General features: G+C 46.5%; 3 protein-coding genes and 1 pseudogene across 6 annotated transcripts; 1 reads left to right on the forward strand and 3 right to left on the reverse strand.

Annotated features, from left to right (window-relative positions):
* Nucleotides 1-288: 288 nt before the first annotated feature.
* Nucleotides 289-5,263, reverse strand: cacng7a (calcium channel, voltage-dependent, gamma subunit 7a). The gene is made up of 6 exons (XM_058046481.1): nucleotides 5,140-5,263; nucleotides 3,804-3,999; nucleotides 3,575-3,661; nucleotides 3,366-3,506; nucleotides 1,410-1,555; nucleotides 289-758 (listed from the first exon to the last, which is right to left on the reverse strand). Exons 2-6 carry the CDS (start codon nucleotides 3,997-3,999, stop codon nucleotides 303-305), a joined length of 1,026 nt encoding a protein of 341 aa, XP_057902464.1. The 5' UTR covers nucleotides 5,140-5,263; the 3' UTR covers nucleotides 289-302.
* A 3,307-nt stretch (nucleotides 5,264-8,570) lies between these two features.
* On the forward strand, nucleotides 8,571-17,756 carry LOC131101577 (triosephosphate isomerase). Of its 4 annotated transcripts, none has more exons than XM_058046850.1 (11): nucleotides 8,571-9,800; nucleotides 9,881-10,047; nucleotides 10,495-10,707; nucleotides 10,764-10,860; nucleotides 13,536-13,672; nucleotides 13,910-14,033; nucleotides 14,109-14,208; nucleotides 14,339-14,456; nucleotides 14,694-14,779; nucleotides 15,687-15,774; nucleotides 15,845-17,756. In XM_058046850.1, exons 5-11 carry the CDS (start codon nucleotides 13,564-13,566, stop codon nucleotides 15,961-15,963), a joined length of 744 nt encoding a protein of 247 aa, XP_057902833.1. In that variant the 5' UTR covers nucleotides 8,571-9,800; nucleotides 9,881-10,047; nucleotides 10,495-10,707; nucleotides 10,764-10,860; nucleotides 13,536-13,563; the 3' UTR covers nucleotides 15,964-17,756. The 4 variants fall into 4 exon arrangements, with proteins under 4 accessions (XP_057902833.1, XP_057902834.1, XP_057902832.1 ...); XM_058046851.1 differs by having other exon boundaries at nucleotides 8,571-8,756; nucleotides 9,729-9,800; nucleotides 9,881-10,707; XM_058046849.1 differs by having other exon boundaries at nucleotides 9,881-10,707.
* On the reverse strand, nucleotides 10,358-11,428 carry LOC131102176 (class I histocompatibility antigen, F10 alpha chain-like; annotated as a pseudogene).
* eno2 (enolase 2) lies at nucleotides 17,366-24,428 on the reverse strand. Its single transcript, XM_058046848.1, has 13 exons — nucleotides 24,280-24,428; nucleotides 21,255-21,340; nucleotides 21,064-21,159; nucleotides 19,707-19,765; nucleotides 19,561-19,630; nucleotides 19,336-19,469; nucleotides 19,179-19,270; nucleotides 18,974-19,104; nucleotides 18,701-18,898; nucleotides 18,406-18,607; nucleotides 18,198-18,306; nucleotides 18,073-18,131; nucleotides 17,366-17,832 (listed from the first exon to the last, which is right to left on the reverse strand). The coding sequence occupies exons 2-13, from the start codon at nucleotides 21,337-21,339 to the stop codon at nucleotides 17,763-17,765; spliced, it is 1,305 nt and encodes a 434-aa protein (XP_057902831.1). The 5' UTR covers nucleotide 21,340; nucleotides 24,280-24,428; the 3' UTR covers nucleotides 17,366-17,762.
* Between the last annotated feature and the right edge of the window lie 577 nt (nucleotides 24,429-25,005).

Consider the following 25,005-nt stretch of genomic DNA (forward strand, 5'->3'; position numbering starts at 1 on the left):
CTTCATGTGTGGTATGTCGAGTCAGTAGGGTCCTTGCTGCTGCTGTGGACGTGATGACCATCAGGACGGGGATGATGATGAGGATGAAAGTTCTGAATGAGAAGAGTCCACTTCCTGTCTCCAGTGTGTGATAATGAAGGCGTCCATCCTTGTGAACGTTTTCGTCTCGGCGGCAGTGATTCATCTCTCCGCCCACCTGCCCCTCCTTCTCGTATTTCCTCCTTTTGCTCCGCTCCTCCCACGCAGCGACTGAGCGTGTGTGTGTGCGTGTGTGTGTGTGTGCACTCCCCTCCCCAGGCTGACTAGCACGGCGAGGCGCTCAGCCGCATGTGCGTGTGATACCGTGGTGGCAAAATGGCGGCGGGCGGGGCCGCCATGGGCAGGTGATAGCCCATGTGGGGGTGAGATGCCCGCTGGAGAGCGGATGCGGTGGACTGATGGAGGGGATGGGGGTAGGAGGAGGCTGGCTGGAGGTGGTAGCTGGCGGAAGAAGAGGGCCCCGAGGAGGAGGAAGGCGTGGCCTGAGCAGCCTGGACCCGACTGGGCGTGGCTTGGTTGAGCTGGATGGAGATGTCCGAGGAGACGTCGGAGGCGCTGCGGGCACGCTGGGGCGGGGGCCACGAGTCGGGATGGAGGAACTGACCGCTGTAGTCACTGCAGTCGGACATGCGGGGGCGGTAGAGGGCGGGGTGCGGCCTGTACACCTCCTCCTCCGCGTAGCGCTTCATGAAGAGGTACACTGACATCACGCCTGCACCCTGCAACATGGCGGCCACAGACACACAACGCTTGGTAAGTGCTATAATCTTTTAGCGACATCACCACTTCTGCATCACGGTTGCAGTTACACATTTTGACCACTAAAGCAGATGCTGGTGCAGTCACCATGGCAACAAGATGACATGTTCGTGCACTGAAGAGTTTTCTTTTTGCATTTAGTTCAACAACACACACACACACACACACACACGCAACCTAAAAAAGGAGTATGCACCAAAATCATCAGTGTTCTTGCCCCTGAAGTTAACTGTTGACAAAGGAGCTCGGCGCCCCCCTGTGGCCCCCCATTGTAACAATTAATTCATGTTTACATGCTGAGCTCATTTACATCCACATTGTGTTCATCTTTGCAACAAGCCCCCTGGAACCACCAACACACTGCGTGCGTGCATGTGTGTGTGTGTGTGTGTGTTCTAATCCCTTTTTCTGCAGCTTTTGGGAGAACAAAAAAAAGGAGACTGGAGAAGGCGATGAGAAGGAGAGAAGGAATAAGAAAATGAGGAAGTGGAGTGATGGTTGAAGGAGGCAGGAACTAAAGGTTGCAATGACATTGTGGGAGGAGCACAAGTGGACTGGAGACAAATCAATCAGTCATTGATGAATACTGATGGAGGTGAGACGGCGCCCACCTCTTTGAGCAGGAAGGAGGAGGCGGCGAGGGCGAAGGACCAGCCGTAGCGATAGTGGAAGAACTGCTCAGCCTCTCTGGGTCGATTCATCACTTCATCGTTGATGCTGGAAATGTACAAGACCAGGCCCACCACCAGGCTCAGACCTAAACACACAGTGTAGGCATGTAGTCATTAACAGGGGTGTCAAACTCATTTCGCATCGTGGGCCACATACGGCCTAGGGAGATGTCAAGTGGGCCGGACCATTAAAATTATACCATACTCTGCTATAAATAACCAAAATATCATGTCTTTCCTTTGTTTTGGTGTAAAGAAGCACATTAGGAACATTAGGAAAATATTGAAATTTAATGAACTATCCTTTTACAAAACATTTTATGAAACACCTCATATTTCCTTAGACAAATGTGCAATTTACTTTTATCATTCACAAATATGCATTGCAACTGATCCCACTGATTGTACAAAGGCACAAAACTTTAATTGGTACTGAAAAATATAGTAATGCACTTTAAGATTAAATGAGACTTTTAAAGAAAGGGATTTTTAAACCACTTACACATACGCATATAAAATCTAAATGTAATCCCTGTGTACACCTTACAAACTAAGGAGAGTGATTTTAAATGTGTTCGGCTGTCCTGTAAATCTGTAAACTTCATACATGAAACATACATACACATACAATATATACTGAAAATTTATGGAGTTGTATGAACAGTAGAATTCCATCACACGACTTTTGTTTTGAAGCTGCTGACTAACATTAAAGTGCACATTTTTTAAATCACCACAGTAAGGATTCATCTTCACAGAGCTGTATCCTTTCAATGCAAACAGTAAGCCGTCATATTTTTCGCTGTGATGAGTCTCGTAGTGGCGTCGAATATTATATTCCTTCAATACCGAAACTTGTTGCAAACACACCAAGCACAAAGGTTTTCCGTGCATCTCTCATCATTTATGTAAATAAATAGGACGTGGTCCATTTTTCTTTGAAAATTCTACACTCCTTATCTACTTTTCTCCGTTTGGATAACGACATTTTGGCTAATGAGGGTGTAGCGGAGAGGTAGAGACCAAGGTATTAACAACGTCGTAACAAGCAGCAGATGGCGCATTGATACCGTCTGCTGTTTTCAGTCTGTCTCAGTGATGCGGCTTGTCTTCTACTCTGATGGAAAGAGTGCGCCTCTTAGCCGATAATCCATGAATTGCAGCGAATTAAACATATTAATTCCATGTCTTTTATGCATTTTTTCCACTTTCAAATTATCCTGCGGGCCTGATCGAACCTCCTTGGGGGCCGGTTCCGGCCCGCGGGCCGTATGTTTGACACCCCTGGTATATACAGTATATACAGTATGTCCAGTATTGTATTGTATTGTAATATTGTATTTTATACAGTATAGACATTTGAAGTTGACATCATGAAGAACTTCATGCTTGTCTGTCAGGAAGTGAAATTGTAATTGCCGGTGTTGGCCACAAGGTGGCAGGGTTGTAGCCGGGCATGTTCCAGATCACGTGATGTTAAAGGATGGCGAGCAAACAAGCGTGCACGTTAGCACGCACGCCTCCCAGCGTGAACATACACGCTGCCTGTTGCAGAAGAAGGTGATGTCATCCTAAACCATGGAGGTGGCCAAGAGGACACGGCCCTCCCCGCTGTCCTACCAGGCTGCAGGAGTGTGACGTCACCGTGTGGGCCCCCCACTCCACCCCTCCACTCCCCTCCACCAAGCCCCCCCAAGCAGGCCTTTCACCAGCGAGTCCAAATCAAAGCGACATCAGACGGCGCTGACCCAAAAGCGGGACACTCTTGGGTCACGGCGTCGTCACAGAAGTTTGAGAGAAGCTGGAGGAGGTCCAGTTTGTGCACCATAACATGCATTTATCTCACACACACACACACACACACACACACACACATTACACGTGATGCAGCCTCACCAGACAGGATGAAGAATATTCCGGACACAAAGGCCAGGATGGTCCGCTGAGGCTGGAGGTGACCGATGGTGCTGATGATGAAGGCGATGAAGACGAAGAGCAGCGACACCACCGGGAAGGGCGTGGCCGTGCGCACCATTTCTGAGGAAGGTCAGAGGTCAGAGCAGCACCATCATCAACATCGTTGTCGTCACGGCGATGGCACTCACTGAGAATGTTGGCCGTGTTCTCTGTGGTGATCTCGATCTCAGGCTCGCTGAAGTACTCAGACGCCACGCAGCGGCCCTTCTCGGGTCCTGGGGATTAAAAAGAGGTCACACACACACACACACACACACACACACTGGAGGCCGCCAGAGTGTTTGCCTGCTGACCTTTTGGAGCAGACCAAACAAACATGGCCGCCTGGCGACATGGCCTTAACAAGCTCTACCTCACCCGCCACAAAGCAGACGCGCCACAGGCCCGAGTGCAGCGCCATCTTGACCTCGGTGGTCTGGTTCTGCTGCAGGACCACGCCCTCCTCCATCAGCAGCCAATAGTCTGTGGACACGGCCACGCCCACCAACAGCAGCCCGCACGCTCCAAACATGGACGACAACAGCGTCAACGCCCGCGTGCTGAAGGAACTCATCTAGGAGACAAAGGAGACGTAGAAAGATGAGGAGGACAACCAGCCTTTGAGGGCGCAGGGGTGAGAGGTCGACCGTTAAGTATCATCCTGACTTCATTAAGACCACCCTCTCACTCCCCGGAGAGTCATGTGACTCTCTGGCTCGGTGCGACAGACGACGAGAGATGAAAGTGTTTGGGTCAGCATGGAAACTTGGCTCCACAGATGGCGTTTTCAGGTTATGTGGCCGTCACCGGGGGAGGGGGGGTGTTTCTATTGAGAGGCAATATGTCCCTTGGACGCAGCCGGCGCCAACTGGCACCAACAAGTGGACATATTTAAACCGGTGTGTGTGTGCGTGTGTGTGTAGAATAAACAAGAAGACTGAAGAGGAAGAGGCATAAGGGGATGAAGATGATGAGGGCAGGATTGAGACAATGATGGCAGCCGAGAGAAACAACCATGGTGATGATTAGCTTTGCCGCTAAAGGTGCTGTTCGACTTGAACAGGCTACATATTCAACCTTACTTAACATTAGCAGCAAAACTTTGCCAAATCACCATCATTAGCTGGCAACAAACATAACTAATGCCTGTGAGTGTGTGTCTTATGTGCTACACACACATTCAGCATCAATAGCTTCACATTCAGCACAAAATAGTTGAGAGTCACGTGACTGGACGAGCTACAAGCTCCGCCCTCTTTTAATTACTGAGTTCAAAGACAACACAAACAGGGAATGATGCAAACATGCATCGACCTCAGAACTGGTACTGTAGTCATACATGATGAGCTGTCCAAGGTGCTGAATGATAGCACATGTCAGCAACAACATAACACAACTAAGTGCATAAACACTCACTCAGACACATGATGGGTTTGTGCTGCAGTGTGCTGGAACACAATCAGAGGATGACTTCCCCTGCAAGGAGTTTTTAGAGCACGCGCACACACACACACACACACACACACTCTCCTGGGGCAGATTGAGTGTGCTGGTTTCCGACTGTCACAGCGCACGCTAGCGCACGCATCCCCCCTGCTAACGCAGACACGAGAGCACGCACGTGGTGCGCGGTCACACGAAGGAACACGCAGCGAGCAAGAGGTGAGGCGAGGTGAAAGGTCAGCGTGAGGAAGGAGGAAAAGACGTGACTCACCTTGCAGAGCGAGGAGGTGCTGCTGTCATGCGAGGAGGTGTGCGCTCACTGGAGGAGCTCCCAACTGCAGCTTGTCCTCCTCTCCCTCTCTCGCTCTCCTTCTCACGAGTGTCTCCTCATCCCCCTCCTGCCTCCTCCCCTCCCTCCCTCATCACTTCCCTTCCACTGCAGAGAAGCTTTGCTGATTTCCTTTTTTTTAGGGGGGGGGGTTAGGGGGGGGGTGACTGAGGTCTAGGATGCAGCACAACATGCAGACCATTAGCTGTGTGTGTGGTCACCACGGCGACTGATGATTGGCACCTCAGCCTTCATCATCAGCACCATCATGACTTTTGACGTTTCTAGCCCTGAGGTCAAAGGTCACGTTTGCCTCACACACATCAACACAAATTGCGTTGTGAGCAGACACGCAACAACAGGAAGTGACATCATCATGTGAGGAAAAGACGTGTGTGTGCGTGTGTCCTCTTGTTCATGCTCGACTGACCTGCTCAGCCGCCGGCGACCTGCACCGATACAGTAGCACACGCGGCCTAATGTCACATGCGCAATAAAGTAGGGCAAATCCTAATCTAATTAACCCCTTTTCAAATTAATCACGATTAATCACATTTGCAACTGTGCGTGAAATACGCTCTTTTTCCTGTATTTTATGAACACACAAACATGGCGGACACACTTGAATGTATTTAAACAGGTATGTATTTTTTGTACAGGTAAGCAAACTAACTGAAAATGTAAATCATGCTAAAAGACAACACACACCAGTGTCTTTAATAGTAGCAGAACATTGGAATCACAATTAATCGTGTTATTAAGAGCCTTCAATGGTTATTTTTTAAGTTTAATTCACTATTGAGTATACTAGAGCGGCACAGCGGTCGAGTGGTTAGCGCGCAGACCTCACAGCTAGGAGACCAGGGTTCAATTCCACCCTCGGCCAAACTCTGTGTGGAGTTTGCATGTTCTCCCCGTGCATGCGTGGGTTTTCTCCGGGTACTCCGGTTTCCTCCCACATTCCAAAAACATGCTAGGTTAATTGGCCACTCCAAATTGTCCATAGGTATGAATGTGAGTGTGAATGGTTGTTTGTCTATATGTGCCCTGTGATTGGCTGGCCACCAGTCCAGGGTGTACCCCGCCTCTCGCCCGAAGACAGCTGGGATAGGATCCAGCACCCCCGCGACCCTCGTGAGGAAAAAGCGGTAGAAAATTAATGAATGAGTGTACTAGATATATTCTCTGAGATTTCTGAGCATACTTAAATGCAACAAATTGTACTTCCGCAATGAGAGTATCTCTACCGAGTGTCTTTGTCTTTCTGTTTATTTAAACCACACATGGCGTGTCCCTGAATGCACCTCGCTGTGACAATAAGGGAGTGTCTTTCCGCGGAGGACTGCAGAGGTGTTGGAGAGTTGGAGATACATATTTGGGGTCGGAATTGCATTTCTGTTGATGTCTTCAGGTCAGAATAAATGACCATCAGACTGTGTGGAGACACTAATAAGTTCATTCATTTTCTACCTCTTTTTCCTCATGAGGGTCGCAGGGGTGATGGAGCCTTTCCCAGCTGTCTCGGGGCGAGAGGCGGGGTACACCCTGGACTGGTCGCCAGCCAATCACAAACAACCATTCACACTCACATTCATACCTACGAACAATTTGGAGTGGCCAATTAACCTAGCATGTTTTTGGAATGTGGGAGGAAACCGGAGTACCCGGAGAAAACCCACACATGCACGGGGAGAACATGCAAACTCCACACAGAGATGGCCGAGGGTGGAATTGAACCCTTGTCTCCTAGCTGTGAGGTCTGCGCGCTAACCACTCGCCCGCCGTGCCGCACTAATAAGTTAATTACACACAAAAAATAACCGTATAACTAATGAAATAAATTAGTTATGCCCGTTAGCGCACTGGAGGATTCACACACACAAAGTTTCTTAGATGCAACAAATATGAATTATTATTTATTATTTTCATTCACTTAAATGTCTTAATTAATCCATTTAATACAATGTAATGTAATGTGATACAATGTAATAAGTATTCATGAATATATATATATATATTTTTAGATGGCATTTCAACATGCTATTACCACACTCAAGAGACGTGCGAGGCCTCGTTAAGCACACATCTAACGAGGCCTCAGTTGTAAGTCGGTCACAAAGTAGTATGAGTACTAGCCGGGGATCATGTGACCTACTTACTTGTGTGCTTCCTTGCTGAGCCTCGCCGCTCCTCGGCGTCTGTCTGAAAAACAAGATGCACGACTTCAGATGGTGAGGTGGGTCGAACGATCAATCTGGTAAACGTGAAAACGATAAAAGCTCGGCCTTGAAATGGCACGGCGAGCACAGCTAGTGTAGCAAATGTCAGCGATAACGTTACACAGAGTGGTTGCAATTGACAGTGCAAAAGGAGAGCAGAAGGAGATGGACAGTAAGAGATCTGGACAGCACTACATCGTGCACTGAAAATGGTGCACTTAGGAATTAAGTACACAGTAGTCAGTGCACTTATTGAGACAGAAAACTGGATCCAGACACCTGGAAGTGTTTGCTTGTGATACTAAACGACCAAGTATCATGAAAATATAATAACTACTCCTTGTTAGATTCTTCTCTGATCGGCGTCATGTTTCCTTGCTATGATTGACGTGTCTCCTTGTTCCCTAAGCCTGTGCTAATGGGCTTCCTCGTTGGATGTCTTGGCGCTTGCAACGTCCCAGTAGATGCTGAAGCTGGTGAGGATCATTCAAGGAGCTTTGTGCGTATTTAGCAGGTTCAAACAGACGCTAGTAGACTTTGCTAACCCCTCCATGAAAAGCATCCTGAGAAATGAGAAGGTCGGCTAGAGGAGGAACACTGAGATGGTCGTACTGGGCTATTCCTCTGGGTCCCCCCCACCCCCCTTCAGTGCTATTTTTAGACGCCTGGCAGGGAAATCCGATAGAGGAGCGCATCTATTTATAGAGGAACATCATTGATCCAACATGTGAGGAACACATTCTCTACTTCACTGATGGAGATAATGAACATTACATTACACTTTATAAAGCATAAGTCACCTTTGATAGACACTATCTTGTTTTACAATACGTTTACTATTTTGTACTGTATTGTGTGTGTGTGTGTGTGTGTGTGCGTGGATAAAATGTGTGCGAGGTCCTGTCCAATCATGTTTGCTGTTTCACAGGAAGAAATGAAGCGTGGAAGGCAAACATCAAACATGTGATGTCAACACGAGTTAGCGCTGACATATTTAGCACACACACTCTCACACACGACGTACAAAGATACATTTAGTGATAATTCAATTGCCAGTTCATCATTCCTCACCTTGTAATTCCGTTCGCCACCTCTGGGGGTGATGATGAGCACAAATATTTACACATTTTTTAATAACCATGTTTTTGATACGATGGAGTATCGAGTGGAGTGGCCGCTGCCCTTCGAGCTAAATGCTAATAGGCTAACAGTAAAGCGACAACGTGATGACGGAAATAAATAGTTAAAAAAAAACAAGATGAAAAGATTCATCTTTTGATGACTAGCAAATGTGAAGTGGGGACCGACCTCGCGCTGGCGGCCATCTTGACTCGACTGAAGGTCTGTTTGTTTACATTACGCAGTGCAGTATTTGTTGTATTTACATATTAACATTGTAGTTTTTCGACTTCTATCCTACTTATTATTATTGTTGTAACTTTAAAGACTGGCGATGACGTAACGTGACCTAGCTAGCAACACTAAACTGCTGTGTGTGTGTGTGTGTGTGTGTGTGTGCCCCGGATGCCTGCAGACACACACATCTGTGACAGGCCGTGTGTTCTGTCAGTAGCATCTGGACCGAACCTGCAGGCCTCATGAGGTCCTCGTGTGACCTGCTGGGTGTGCGCGCGTGCGTGTGATGTATGCTACGTGTCATTTTCAGTCAGTGTTGCGTTCGCTGAAGACTTTCTCAACGATGACGTTCCGTAGAGGCAGATGGTGCAGTTGCGGTGTTTGTCCACTAGATGTCAGCATCGTCCCTGTCTGTAATGCCTCCCAGCATCGAGCCATAAAGCAGTCAAATATAAGATGCTGTCTTGCACTTGCATGAGATGAAAGCTGATTTTTTTTTAAAGTGATGCAATGCACGTGACTCAAGCATCAACTGTGATTTTAACACAGAGCAGAGAAAAATCTCAATAATAAGGCTAACATGAGCATGGCAGCGAGCGACTTAAGAGGAACTAAAAAGGAGGAATGTACAGACCCGTCTGAAGTTTGTCACCTGCATGACTCAGACAAATCTTGGAATACGATATAGTCACATGACACCAAAATGGAGGTCCTTCGCATGAGGAGAAACACCCCAAAGCAGAATGTTTCCACCTCCATGTTTCACAGTAGGGATGGTATTTTGGGCGTCAGTCACCATTTTCTATGCCTCCATTTCTTGTTGTCCAATGTCCGTTCTTGTTGAGGTCCTTCATTGGCTTTTTGGTCTTGCCCAGGGTGGGATGAAAGCAGTGCAAGGCAAGGCAAGAACCAAGTGATTTATTGAAATAGATGTTCATTATATTCATCCACAAGCAGCAGTGATTCCACGTCGACTGGTTTGAACCCAAGAAAGAAGGAATCCAGGTCATGATGTCAAGATGATGAAAGGTGAGCCCTGAAGCAAACTACAAAAATAACCTGAAACAGCCAAAACATTTAATCGAAGTGTGTTTTTTAATCCACAAAAGGAGTTTGATGAAGACCAAAGCACATGAATCCAAGTTGAAGAACATCTGGAGGTGCAACCGGTGTGCCGGCCGCTGTCTCACTCAGCCTTCAGCCATCATTCTCTCTGAGAGCTCGGCGCTGCGATCGCCAGCTGGGTGGTAATTGGCTGAAACGGAAGAGAAACAAGGTGAAATGGACTTTTTCCTCACGTCACACCGTGTTTCTATGTGAGAGTGTGTGCTCTGTCTCTGTGGATCTTTGAGTGTTTGGCTGGAAGTCAACTACAACATGGCTGCATCAACTGAATGCACTGAAGAAGAAGACGACGGAGAACATTGGTGTCCCTCAACTTGATGACGAAGATGACGACGGCCACCAGAAGGACAGCCATGGCCACCACCGTGGCAACAACGGTGACGCTCATGTTGTCTGTTGAGAGCACAAGTGGAGTGAAGCATGAAGAGGAAACCTTCACGACTACTTTGCATGCAAACGTCACCCATGGTCACGGTGCCATGGATCAATAACGAGGACATTTGGACTTGTGATGGGAAACATCTCCAATGTGCAGTTCAACTGAATGTGAATTCTCACCTTCACGGCTGGCGTTACTCAGGATGCTTCTTCTCTCCAGCTTGGTGACCATGTCCTCCTTCACGCCAGACAGCTGAAACACACATTCGTACTTGCCCTCCACGTCGGCCGTCCTCGTGGAGCTCCTCCCCGTCTTTCCTCCAAAACAGGTGAGCTCTGTTTGGGGTAGAAACGTGTCCGGAGAGGACGCCATCTTCCTGAGGAGGTGCACCTCTGGAAGCTCTGCACAGGAAGAGAACAACGTGGAAAGAAGGTGTGAATGAAGGTAAAGATGTAGAGAAAAGAGTCATGACTGTAATGTTCCTACAGGGGGCGTGCTAACGTGGTTACAATGGTGAAGATATGTGGTGTGCCTTCTACCTGTTCTCAGTAGGACGTCCCTCCCATAGTTGACATACTTCTTCAAGTAAGAAGGACACACTTGGGTGTAGTAATACTTTTGGTGGTCTATTAGAGGTTTGTCAGGGTCACACTTGAGTTTGCTGGGGAAAGCTTGCGGTTTGGCTTGCGTTATACGTCCATGTCTTCATGTCCAATGACATGAAGTGTTCTCCATCATAACGTCTCTGATGCCAACCATTAACCTCATCAGTCTCATCATTCCACTCACATCCATACATCACACCTGAGAGAATGACATAAACCTCATCACACACACACACATGCATGTCAATCATGTAGGTCGTTATGGGATGGACAGTTCGTACAGCATGTCAAATATGTTTTAATGGTAGAACGTCCAACATAAATAAACCTCCAGTTTGGTTGAAGACCTTTGGCTTTAGAATCTCAATGTTGATATTGTTGGTCTGCTCATGACCAGCATTGATGTACGTCTCCGTCTGAAAGTCATGTGGATCCTCCGCTGGGATTTTGTTCATCCGGTCCTGTTTGGATTATGTTTTCTTAGTTTTGCTGTCATAGTGAACAACCTGAATGTCATTGACTTAACCGACCATCACAAACTCTGGCAAGTTAGGAACTTGGGAGGACACGGTGTAGAAGTACTTCAGCGTGTGAATCGCTGAGAGAAGAAGAGGAAAACAAGGTGACATTTTTAGGATTTTGAACCATTTGCCGTGTGAGGTCATTCAGCCTTTAAAACCCTGCTAGATAGCAGTCAAGACTGACGTGGTCATCCAGTTCCAACATACGACACCTTCATGCTCATTTCATCTTTACAGTTGATCCAAAAACAACATTCAACCCTGATTGGAATGTATTTTTACACATTTACTAAGTTTCTACACTTGCAGTAGTTTGCAGTAAACCATCTAATGTTCATTCAACTTGGCACACTACCTTAACCCAAGCTGCACAGCCTTTTTAATCAATATTAGGTTATGACCAAAAATAACTCTCAATGTTAGGTTGTGACTAAAAATAACTCTCAATGTTAGGTTGTGACCAAAAATATTCTCAATGTTAGGTTATGACTAAAAAGAACTCTCAATGTTAGGTTATGACTAAAAAGAACTCTCAATGTTAGGTTATGACTAAAAAGAACTCTCAATGTTAGGTTATGACTAAAAATAACTCTCAATGTTAAGATATGAATAAAAATAACTCTCAATGTTAAGTTGTGACTAAAAATAACTCTCAATGTTAGTTTTAAGTTGTGATTAAAAATAACTCTCAATGTTAGGTTATGACTAAAATAACTCTCAATGTTAAGTTGTGACTAAAAATAACTCTCAATGTTAAGTTATGACCAAAAATAACTCTCAATGTTAAGATATGACTAAAAATAACTCAATGTTAAGTTGTGACTAAAAATAACTCAGTGTTAAGATATGACTAAAAATAACTCAATGTTAAGTTGTGACTAAAAATAACTCTCAATATTAGGTTGTGACTAAAAATAACTCTCAATGTTAGGTTATGACCAAAAATAACTCTCAATGTCAGGTTATGACCAAAAATAACTCTCAATGTTAAGTTGTGACTAAAAATTACTCTCAATGTTAAGATATGACTAAAAATAACTCAATGTTAAGTTGTGACTAAAAAGAACTCTCAATGTTAGGTTGTGACTAAAAAGAACTCTCAATGTTAGGTTGTGACTAAAATAACTCTCAATGTTAGGTTGTGACTAAAATAACTCTCAATGTTAGGTTGTGACTAAAAAGAACTCTCAATGTAAAGTTGGGACTAAAAATAACTCTGCAATATTGGCATGAAAAGGGTGATTCCCATAGCCCCACAGGTTGAGAACCAGTACTACACCGTCACCTCAACTGATTTGACAACAAAGAATAAAAAGTAACTTTTTTCACTTTACTACTTTTATTTTTCAATAAACGCTACATGCATGACACGTGTGCCTTTTGACATGAAATAAAAATAGGTTTTTGTTTAGACCTCAAACACGTCATAATTACCGGTACTTTTATATTTTTTGATGTAAACATTTCATGAAAAAACGGGTATTAACTTATATTTGACTGGCAAACAAGAGAAACATACAAGAAACAGTCGAGGAGGCAGTACAGAGCCCCCTTGTGGCTACATCCGGTAAATGTTTGGCGGTGCAAGGAAATCACGTGACCTGACAAACCTGCAATAGGTATTGACAAGTTTGCGACTCATTTGTTCACCAAATTATTTAGGCTAAATAATAAATAAAACATTAACACAAACATGACCAACCTTATCATTGTAGTCCATTAAATCCTGGTCCCTTTCATCTCTGGGATTTAATAAGCAAAAATGGAATATTAGGGAGGCCTCAAGGTGATAAAGTGAAAGGAATGATACCAAGTGTAAGGCAGACTCTTGTGTAAATTGGACACCATAAAATGGTATAAACAACTGTATGTGATATTATCTTTTTGATATTGTTCACATAAGTTTGTTGCTTAAAAAACATTTTTTGGTATATATTCTTTATGTTAAAAAGCACCAGTATAAGCCCACCCCTAATGGAGGATGTAATTGAAATGTGGTGCAGACCCTCTCTGAGCCTCTAGGGGGCAGTATGGCGCCGGTGGACATCCACTAGCAAGAAGAAGTTGTCTTATTTTGAAAGGTCAGTCTCACAACCAGCCATCACAACCACCTCGGCTCTTCCTCCACTGCTAGAGCCGGACATTAGCACTCATCGGCGGCCATGGCGCGGAGGTTCTTCGTGGGAGGAAACTGGAAGATGAACGGCGACAAGGAGTGCTTGGATGCGCTCATCGGCAGCCTAAACGCGGCCAGCCTGCACGACGACACCGGTAGGACGGGGGGGGTAATGATAATTGACAGCTGATGATGAGACATCAGATCAGGTGACACGGCGGCTGGGTCACGTGACGAGGATCACCGCATTAAGACAGCTGACGTCACAGGTTTAGCCTCTCTGGTCCTACACAATAAAAGTTCATTCATTTGTGTTGATTTATCAAAAATATGTCAAAGTCAAAATAAAAAACATATCAATACTCATTTTAAATTAAAAACTGATATTTCAGAGGTGGTGTGCGCGGCCCCGTCCATCTACCTGGACTTCGCTCGCTCCCGTCTGGACCCCCGAGTCGGCGTTGCGGCCCAGAACTGCTACAAGGTGGCCAAGGGAGCGTTTACAGGGGAGATCAGGTAACATCTCAGCCGGGTGATGCCTTCAGGTGCTTTGATGACTTCAAGAAATTCCATGTGCACTCTTTCCTCCAGCCCAGCCATGATCAAGGACTGCGGGGCCGACTGGGTGCTTCTGGGACACTCGGAGCGCCGCCATGTGTTTGGTGAAAGCGACGAGCTGATTGGCCAAAAGGTTCCTTCTTTCAAACGCAGCTTTTGTTCTTGCAAAAATTTCATAAACAACCTGATGTTCAATACAAGAACCTTCAAGAACAGAGCTAGAACATTCTGGTTCTGGTCCACATTTTCTCTTTGTGTTGCAGGTGGCTCATGCGCTGCAGAGCGACCTCGGCGTGATCGCCTGCATCGGGGAAACGCTGGAGGAGCGCGAGGGCGGCACCACAGAGGAAGTGGTGTATGCTCAGACGCAAGCCATCGCAGGTGACTTTTAGGCGTCGGTTAGAGTCCAGCTGGGGAAGGGCTGTCCAAAGGTTTTTCCAACAAAAGGAAACAAAACGTATTACTCAGTGCTGACAGGATATTGCATGCAACTGCTAAATAACCCGCCATGGGGCCAAAGGAAGAGATACCTATGATGTTAACGTGACAGACGTAAAATGTCTCCTCAGCAACTGACGGGAGAGACGCCATGTTTCATGTGTCGTGTTTGTGTTGCAGACAATGTGAACGACTGGGCCAAAGTGGTTCTGGCCTATGAACCCGTGTGGGCCATCGGCACGGGCAGGACGGCCTCGCCTGAGCAGGTAATTAAGACCAGGGGTCTCAAACTCAATTTACCTGGGGGCCACTGGAGCTAGGGTCTGGGTGAGACTGGGCCACATCAGGTTTTCCAAAAAAAAAACACATTTATTAAAAACAGAAAAATATACAAACTTTTTCAGTGCTTTGGTTCCGATTTTCTACAATAAAAGCTCTGATAAAACATTCCACTGTTCTCAAATATCTTAATTTTTATTTTTCTGCACAAAATAAGATGAAAAATAAACAAATCAAGAATAAAGAAAATCAATCAATCAGTAATAAATAAATATAATAATAATAATAAAACGGCAAATAATAAAAACTTAAGAAACCACATATAGTTGGTGGGTAGTCAAATTATTTTTTTCAGATTAAAATGAACAAAGCATTATTAGAGCCCTGTAGACATGACAAAACACGACTATAGTCACATTTATACTATTTTTATTTACAACATATTGCGCAACTGCAGGGTCTTGAGACACATGCTAACTCGCAAACTAGAGAGCTAGCGACCTAAACGGTAGCCTCCAAGTTATTTCCTTTAAACTTAAAAAAGCCAAAAACTTACCACTTCCACACGGATAGGGAGGATAACTATTAACAGTTATTTAACCTTTAACATGAACATTAATCAAACGTAATAATTTTTTCTGGGTACATGATACCATACAGCATCCATATCAAACTTAACATTAAACTTTCATATCAAGGCGGGGGCCTCAAACTAGTGTCCTGCGGGCCACATTTGGCCCGCGGGCCGCATGTTTGAGACCCCTGATTTAGACTTTATAGCGGGGGCGTCCAAAGGCATATCTTTATTTGATATGACACCAACGTATTGGTGGAAGGACATGATCGATCCTTATTTTTCTTCAATTTCTCTTATTTTCTGGAAAAAATTCCCAGGCTCAGGAGGTCCACGAGAAGCTGAGGGCGTGGCTCAGAGCCAACGTGTCAGACGACGTGGCCGACGCGGTGCGCATCATCTACGGAGGTGAGCGGCTAAGGCGACTAGCCGTGTTAGCTCAGCGCCCCCTCATCCTCCTCCTTACCTCTGGTGGCAGGGTCCGTCACGGGAGCCAACTGCAGGGAGCTGGCGTCTCAGGAGGACGTGGACGGCTTCCTGGTGGGCGGAGCCTCGCTCAAGCCGGAGTTTGTCGACATCATCAACGCACGCGCTTGAGGGGAAGCCAAACCAGCACGGACCTCCGCCGAGATTCAAGTCAAGGGGGGCTTTTTTTTCTTTTTTATGTGAATAATATACTATTATGAGTATTAAAGGATTAACTTAGTATCTTAAGGAAATATGTTTTTTTTAAGTTCGGTTGTGGAAAAAGTTATGGGAGTAAAGTCAGAATTTGTTTTTCAAGAAACTTGAAATACTTAGAAAATCTGGAAAAAAAACAGCTGTAATTTTACAAGAATGAAGTCAAAATATTCATAAAAGTTGTACGTTTAGTAGCATAGAGTTGAGATATTACATATCAAATATTTGTAGTGTGAGAAACAAAACAAAATGAAACTATCGTTTGTGGAGAACTGAGTTGGAGAAAAAGTTGTAATATGGCATAATGTCACAATTCATTCATTTTCTACCGCTTATCCTCACGAGGGTCGTGGGGGATGCTGGAGCCTATCCCAGCCGTCTTCGGGCAAGAGGCGGGGTACACCCTGGACTGGTGGCCAGCCAATCACAGGGCACATATAGACAAACAACCATTCACACTCACATTCATACCTATGGACAATTTGGAGTGGCCAATTAACCTAGCATGTTTTTGGAATGTGGGAGGAAACCGGAGTACCCGGAGAAAACCCACCCATGCACGGGGAGAACATGCAAACTCCACACAGAGATGGCCGAGGGTGGAATTGGACTCGGGTCTCCTAGCTGTGAGGTCTGCGCGCTAACCAATCGACCCCCGTAAAGTCAAAATATAATGGGAATAAAAATGGGGAAATAGACCAAAGACTGAAATTCACATTCATTCATCTTTATTCTTTATTCATTTTCTACCGCTTATCCTCATGAGGGTCGTGGGGGATGCTGGAGCCTATCCCAGCTGTCTTCAGGCGAGAGGCGGGGTACACCCTGGACTGGTGGCCAGCCAATCACAGGGCACATATAGACAAACAACCATTCACACTCACATTCATACCTATGGACAATTTGGAGTGGCCAATTAACCTAGCATGTTTTTGGAATGTGGGAGGAAACCGGAGTACCCGGAGAAAACCCACGCATGCACGGGGAGAACATGCAAACTCCACACAGAGATGGCCAAAGGTGGAATTGAACCTTGGTCTACTAGCTGTGAGGTCTGCGCACTAACCACAGGGCCACCGTGCAGCTTCATAATACTTCATAATATACTTTTTATGCCTATATCACAATGGCTGAAATGCCATTTTTATGTCTTGAAATATATCAAACTACCCCGCCTCTCGCCCGAAGACAGCTGGGATAGGCTCCAGCACCCCCGCGACCCTCGTGAGGATAAGCGGTAGAAAATGAATGAATGAAAATGAATGAATGAATGAATAAAATATATCAAACTTCTTAGCATATGACACCATTTCAAATGTGAAATTGCAAACTGTTTATTTGACACATTTTCATTGATACACTTTCTTAGTTTTCTTTGAAATTCTTCTTTAAAATCTCTTGTGGGACATTCAGCACAAAGCAAAAGAACAAAGTGGTGTATTGACGAGGAAGAGGAGGAGAAAGTAAAGAGGAAGAGTGTGCATGTTGGCTTCCTGGTCATCTTTTTCAATTCAACTAATAATAACAGTGCATGTCTGGCTTTTCAACTCAACCTGCATGTGTGTGTGTGTGTGTGTGTGTGTGTGTGTGCGCGTGCATACAGGTCATGAGTCCAGTGCATATTCTTTTTTTTTTGCATGTGTGATTTCCTCATTCGACCATGGCTTGGTCTGCGTGTGTGTGTGTGTGTGTGTGTGTGTGAGTGTGTGTCCCTCTCACAGGGCGCTAGGGTTCCTAAAGTTGTGTCCTGCAAAGCGAGCCTGGTCTCCCAGCTCCTCCTCGATCCTGCAGACAAGACAAGTGAGGACTGTGGTGCGTTTGTCCAAACAGCACACGGATTAGCAATTTAGCATCGGCTAAGTCTGCGCTAACTTCTCCTGTCCTGCACAATGGGATTACTTCCTCTTTTTTCCTGACGCTGACTGTGTCTCAAGTGGAGTACTTCCTCGTACGAGTACTTTGCACTGGATTTTTGCGATTGTTGTTAGCAAGCTAGATGCTAGATGTTAGCAAGCGCACACTGACCTCATGAGCTGGTTGTACTTGGCCAGCCTTTCAGACCTGCAGGGGGCGCCGGTCTTGATCTGCAAGACGGAGAGGTTAAAGCGCTCCTCCGTGGTGGTGGTGGTCTACGTGTGTGTACTCCCTACCTGGCCGGTGCACAGTCCCACCACCAGGTCGGCGATGAACGTGTCTTCCGTCTCTCCCGAGCGATGGCTGACCATGACGCCCCAGCCGTTGGCCTGAGCCAGCTTACACCTAACAGGAAGGAAGTGACTTCAGTAGTGACCTTGACCTTTCCAGCGCCTCGTCACTGGTCCAGTTGAGTCCACATCCTATACATTCAGGCGTACGTACGCTTGTATGGCCTCGGTGACGGAGCCGATCTGGTTGACCTTGAGCAGCAGGCAGTTGCAGGCACGCTCCTCGGCCGCTTTCTCTATCCTCTTGGGGTTGGTCACCGTCAAGTCGTCGCCGACCACCTGGATGCCCACTTGGGCCGTCAGACGGGACCAGGCCTCCCAGTCGTCCTGGTCAAAGGGGTCCTCGATGGACACCACTGGTGGAGGAAACACAGGGGGACACGGGGGTCACATCCCATCAGTCCCAGAAGGTTTTGGCCACAAAGCGAATGCTGGAGGTCTTGACCCACCTGGGTAGTTGTTAACGAAGCCCTGGTAGATGTCGGCCAGCTCCTCAGCGCTGATGTGTCGCTCCGCGTCAGGTGGGGACTTGAAGTCCAGGTCGTACTTCCCCTCCCGGTAGAACTCGGATGCGGCCACGTCCATGCCGACCACCACTTTGTCGCTGAAGCCCGCCTTCTCGATGGCCGTCTGCAGAAGGTCCAGAGCTGAGGACGGAGCGAAGACGGTGAGACACAGGGACCAACCACCTTGATGGTTGCTTTTGGAGTCCTCGATCTTACCCTCGCTGTTTTCCAGGATATTTGGGGCAAACCCCCCCTCATCGCCCACGTTGGTGGCGTCCTGGCCGTACTTCTCCTGGATCACACCCTTCAGCGTGTGGTAGAGCTCAGAGCCTATCCTCAACGCCTCCCTTTTGCACGCCGCCAAAGACGGACGATGAGCGGCAACAGATCCAAGATATTTAAATTCTTTCTGAGTTCTTACTTGAAGGACTCGGCACCGACGGGGAGGACCATGAACTCCTGCATAGCGAGCTTGTTTCCGGCGTGAGAACCCCCGTTGATCACGTTGAAGGCCTGCAGACACACAGGCTGTGAATTGGCAGTGAAAGCGCAGAAGAAGAACGATGCAAGACCCTCACCGGAACCGGCAGCACCAGCTCGGTGTTTCCTGCCAAGTCGGCTATGTGGCGGTACAGGGGGACGTCCTTCTCGGCGGCGCCGGCCTTGCATACGGCCAGAGACACACCCAGGATGGCGTTGGCCCCGAACTGAGCTGTTGGCAGGTCACATGACAGGAAGTCTTTTAGAAAAGCCGTCTTCTCTCCACGTCTTTTGGCATAAACCCGCGACATCACGCGACTCACATTTGTTTTCCGTGCCGTCCATCTCGATCATCATGTTGTCCAGCTGCTCCTGTTCCACCACGCTGACGCCCTGCGTACACCTTCACGTTAGCATGCCGCTTTTTTAATACAGACGTGTTGCTAATCCGACAGTAAATAACACTGACCGAGGCTAGCAGTGCAGGACCCAGCGTGTCATTGATGTGTCCCACAGCCTTCAGAACACCTGAAGGGCACACAGAGGAAAAGATCATTAGAACTCAGGCAAGACATCACGGGAGTTGTAGTCGTGGACCCACATTCCTGCTCGGGGGGGGGGGGGGGGGGGGGTGTCCAAAACCACTGCATTACTAAAGATAACACTACAGGAAATACAGGCGGTCAAGTGGTTAGCGCGCAGACCTCACAGCTAGTTCAATTCCACCCTCGGCCATCTCTGTGTGGAGTTTGCATGTTCTCCCCATGCATGCGTGGGTTTTCTCCGGGTACTCCGGTTTCCTCCCACATTCCAAAAACATGCTAGGTTAATTGGGGACTCCAAATTGTCAAATTGTTATTATTACTATCATTATTATTCTTCTTCTGATTATTACTAGGCTAGTATTAGCCTGCTTTTGCCCTATTATATGAAATTTGTCAGAGATGTTTTTGGTAAAAAAAATTAAAATCTATAAAAAAATTAAAAATTCAATAAAAAATATGCCACCCTCGGCCATCTCTGTGTGGAGTTTGCATGTTCTCCCCGTGCATGCGTGGGTTTTCTCCGGGTACTCCGGTTTCCTCCCACATTCCAAAAACATGCTAGGTTAATTGGCCACTCCAAATTGTCCATAGGTATGAATGTGAGTGTGAATGGTTGTTTGTCTATATGTGCCCTGTGATTGGCTGGCCACCAGTCCAGGGTGTACCCCACCTCTCGCCCGAAGACAGCTGGGATAGGCTCCAGCACCCCCGCGACCTTCGTGAGGATGAATGAATGCTCCTTGGTGGCCTCGAATGCCATGCTAGGCTGAGTCTTTCCATGAAAGTTGTGTATGATGTAAATCTGCATGCTTCTCTTGGCTGAAAAGCTCGTATTTGGAAGCCTCCTCCCTGATTGGTTGAGGGTTGGCTCCAGCTCAGAGGATGCATAGAGACATTCATTCATTTTATACCGCTTTTCCTCACGAGGGTCACGGGGGTGCTGGAGCCTATCCCAGCTTTCTTCGGGCGAGAGGCGGGGTACTGGTGGCCAGCCAATCACAGGGCACATATAGACAAACAACCATTCACACTCACATTCATACCTATGAATGACCTAGCATGTTTTTGGGAGGAAACCGAGTACCCGAAGAAATCCCACGCAAATCCCACACAAACTCCACACAGAGATGGCTGAGGGTGGAATTGAACCCTGGTCTCCTAGCTGTGAGGTCTGCGCACTAACCACTCGACCGCCGTGCCGCCCTCGCATAGAGACTTATTCCTCTCAAATGGACATGTTGCCGTTACATAATGACCCTTTGAACAACACCCCACACCCACCTTTGCCCTTGTAACGGCTCTTGTCTCCGTCTCGGAGTTCTAGCGCCTCGTAGATGCCAGTTGACGCTCCGCTGGGCACCGCCGCCCGAAACAGACCTGAGCGAGGAGGGGAGGAAAGTCGAGTGTGTTCTCACATTAGCTATCATGTATAAAACCTTCATCTATAAATGTCACATGAACGGGGGTGTCACCTTTCTCTGTGCGGAGGTCCACTTCCACTGTGGGGTTCCCTCGGGAGTCCAGGATCTCCCTGGCGACGATGCTGACAATCGACATCCTGGTGGTGGGGAGGAGGAGAGAAGTGTCTCAACGCTGAATACACAACCAATCTGTCTTGCTATAATTGATTCATTTTTTTCCAAGCCAATGCCGTGGAGGTTCCTCCACTCCACTTCCTGTTTACCGCTGCCTCCTGTTTCCCAGGAGGGACTCTTTGGAAAATGGAGCTGTGCTAATGCAGGAAACATTCCTCTGAAGAGATGCACTAGCAATGTTCCGGAAGGTTCCGAATAGTAACGCATGTGCGAGTGGTGTCACTTGTCGTATGTCGTGTGTGTGTGTGTGTGTGTGTGTGTGGTGTGTGTGTTGGGAGGTTGCTGGTCCTTGTCTCATGTTGTCGTGTTTTTGTAGTTTTGTCGTCTTTTTTTGTGTGCCGGTTTGAGGCCGCACCCTGCAGCACTGCAGACCTTTGCTCCCTGTGAGTATGGAAGACGAACGTCGGACGATGCGAGAATAATGCGTAGAAGCGATGACGTTGCTAACGTTAGCCACCGACCATCCAGAGTGACAAAAAGGAAGTAAGCCAAAAATAAAACGGCAATAAATAAAAAAAATAAAAAAAACAGTGAACAAACATGACTTTTAAGAAAAGTACAATGACATTTTATTGCAATCTGCCAATATAATTTGTACTATGCTACATTCTTCTGCACTCCATGTGTATGCTAGCAGCCCCGCCTCCACCCACTCATGTCTTGTGCCCACAGGACTGCTTTTTTCCTCAATGAGAATTCTAGTCACGTTTTATTCTTGTGACACCCCTAAAAAAAGTAAAATGTCCCAAATTCGGGTGTTAACTTGAAATTTTTGTTATTTTTTGTGTTTTTGAGTTAATATTGTTACATTGTTTATACCAGCGGCAACAGTAGGCCTATTTTGGGGGGGGCTTCAGACCCCCTAAAATGTTCTTAAGTCCCCTAAATATTTTGATATTTTTTATTAATTCATTCATTTTCTACCGCCTATCCTCACGAGGGTCGTGGGGGGTGCTGGAGCCTATCCCAGCTGTCTGGTGGCCAGCCAATCACAGGGCGCATATAGACCATTCACGCTCACATTCATACCTATGGACAATTTGGAGTCATATTTTTTTATTGATTTTTGAATTTTTTTATTGATTTTAAATTTTTTTACCAAAAACATCTCTGACAAATTTCATATAATAGGGCAAAAGCAGACTAATAAGCAAGACATTAAGCAGGCTAATACTAGCCTAGTAATAATCAGAAGAAGAATAATGATGATAGTAATAAAAATAGGCTAATTAATAATATAATAATGATTATAATATAATTGATCACTGTCCACAGGACAGAATGGTTGCAGAGCTTGAGCAGCGGTAAATTTAATGGTGGCCTAAAACAATTGAGTATCTCTACTAAATCTGTCCAAAGGTGGGAAAGTTATATCCCGGTTCTTGTTTCTTATTTGTTTTTTGGATTTCCTAATGTCTACTACATTCATTCATATCCTGTGCATCTCCAGGGGGCTAAGCACCCCCCCCCCCCCCCCCAGAACCTAGTGACGCCCCTGGTTTATACATTTATGTTGTTTACAAACGTTTTCTATTCAAATTATTGCAGGTGCCTGTGTTTTATCCTGATTATAGTCATGATTGACACATTAAAGGAAAGAAATTCTAAAAGTGTCGGTATTCGTATCGGCAATACTCGGCCATGGTCGATATCAGCAGTCACAGTATCCCCCGTATCTCACGCAAGGCCCGTGTTACGTAAGCAGTATCGCGGCACCATCGGCCCGACGTGAGGGAGGGAGGGACCCTGAACGCACCACGCCACACCTTCCACAGACTGCAGTGCTCAGCACAAACGACAAGCGCCAGCGAGTGATGACGACACGACGGAGGAGGCTGCGGTGCAATGCATCCTGGGTAAATGAAGGCGAGCATTCCGACACAAACACGCCGTGCTGGCGTCTTGGCCGAACTCTTTTAAAAGCCTTTTTCTTTAGAAAGGGACATTTTGCAGGGAGAATGCTGATATGTGAACGGGGAGGCGTTCATGTGTGTGGTGACTCTGGAAGGCGGATTAAGACATAAATATATAAATATAAAGCAAAGGGAGAGCAGTGGAGGAGAAAATGGAGAAGCGGGCCGATATATATAAATATAAATAATTAAATACGCTTGTTGGATAGCTGGCAATAGAATAGAACACACACATGATGATGATGTGTTTACGGCACATTCTCTCTTCACGGGAAGGAAGGAATGATCCATTAAATATTGGATAATAGAGTCTGTTTGTTTTATTGGCATATTCCTGATTAATGTGTTGATTGTTTGAACAGCACAGTGAAAGCAGGTCACCCCCCCCCCCCACACCCCCATCACACACACACACACACAGGGTGATGCTTTCACTGCACCTAAAGGCTGCAGCCAAATCTAACCTGACGCATTTAAAGGACCCACTGTTCCTACCAAGACACTTAAACACACACACACACACACACCTGACAGCCATTTTACATGCATGCACTGGGGCTCTGCAGCAAGACCACACACACACACAAAAACACACACTGGTCTGTTTACTGTGTGACACACACACAACCGTTTTCCATCTAATCTATAGCAATGTGTGTGAAACACACACACACTTGTCATAACCATAACTGAGTGTTTGCACAAAAAATGACTCACACATAACAGCTATGCTGCCAAAACACTCAACACACACACACACACACACACATATTGCTGCAGCCAAGATGTACGACACACACACACACAATAATAGTAGTGTAGCCAGAGTGTATAACAACACACACTACCTTTCCAAAATCAGCATTCAGTAAAAGCACTAAACACACACAATCCAGAAAAGTATGTCAAATGTCTGATATCTCACACACACACACACACACACACACATTAACATGCATGCAAAAAGAAACACGGATGAACATCTTTACCTGCCGTGTGCGTCGTGCCTGTCTTGGCGACTGGGAGGGTTTCTGGAGCGCCAGAAGAACCAGCCTGGGAGGAAAACAGGAGGGGAGGAGGGGGTGGTTTGGTGGGGGGGCGGGGGCTGGGGATTGGGGGGGAGGGGAGATGAGTCAGAGGAGATGGAGAGAGGAGGAAGAGGAGGATGCAGGGATGTGATGATGGAGGGATACGGTCGAGGTGCGGAGGAGGTAAAAATAGATGGTGGGTGAGGGGTGGGATTAGCTTTGGAGGCGGTCGGGGGGGGAAGGGGGGTCCTTTCTCCGGCGCACCGCAGTGGGGTTCGGTCCATTTGGGTTACATAATCCTTCCTCCAGCAAATGAGACACTTCTGGAGCATCCGTGAAAAGAATAGAGGTCACTAATAACATGGTCGCTGTGTGTGTGTGTGTGTTGTCTTCCAGGTGAAGCTAAGCGGTCAGCATCTTCATGCTGACCTTTAACCCCAGCTGAGAGGCCATTTTGTAAGCATTTATATATGATTTGCAATGCAACAATGTGCGTGTGTGTGTGTTAGAAGGCGAGAACATGCACATTCTCTCTCGCACACACACACATACATGTGCAGCCTCCCACTGCAGGAACGTGGTGGCTGTACAAACACAGACTGATGATGTTCTCGTCTGCTGGAGGCTGACAACGATAGGCTCTGACAGCACGGAGGAGTGTGTGTGTGTGTGTGTGTGTGAGATCAA

The sequence above is a fragment of the Doryrhamphus excisus genome, chromosome 14 (assembly GCF_030265055.1).
Source record: "Doryrhamphus excisus isolate RoL2022-K1 chromosome 14, RoL_Dexc_1.0, whole genome shotgun sequence".
NCBI lineage: Eukaryota > Metazoa > Chordata > Actinopteri > Syngnathiformes > Syngnathidae > Doryrhamphus > Doryrhamphus excisus.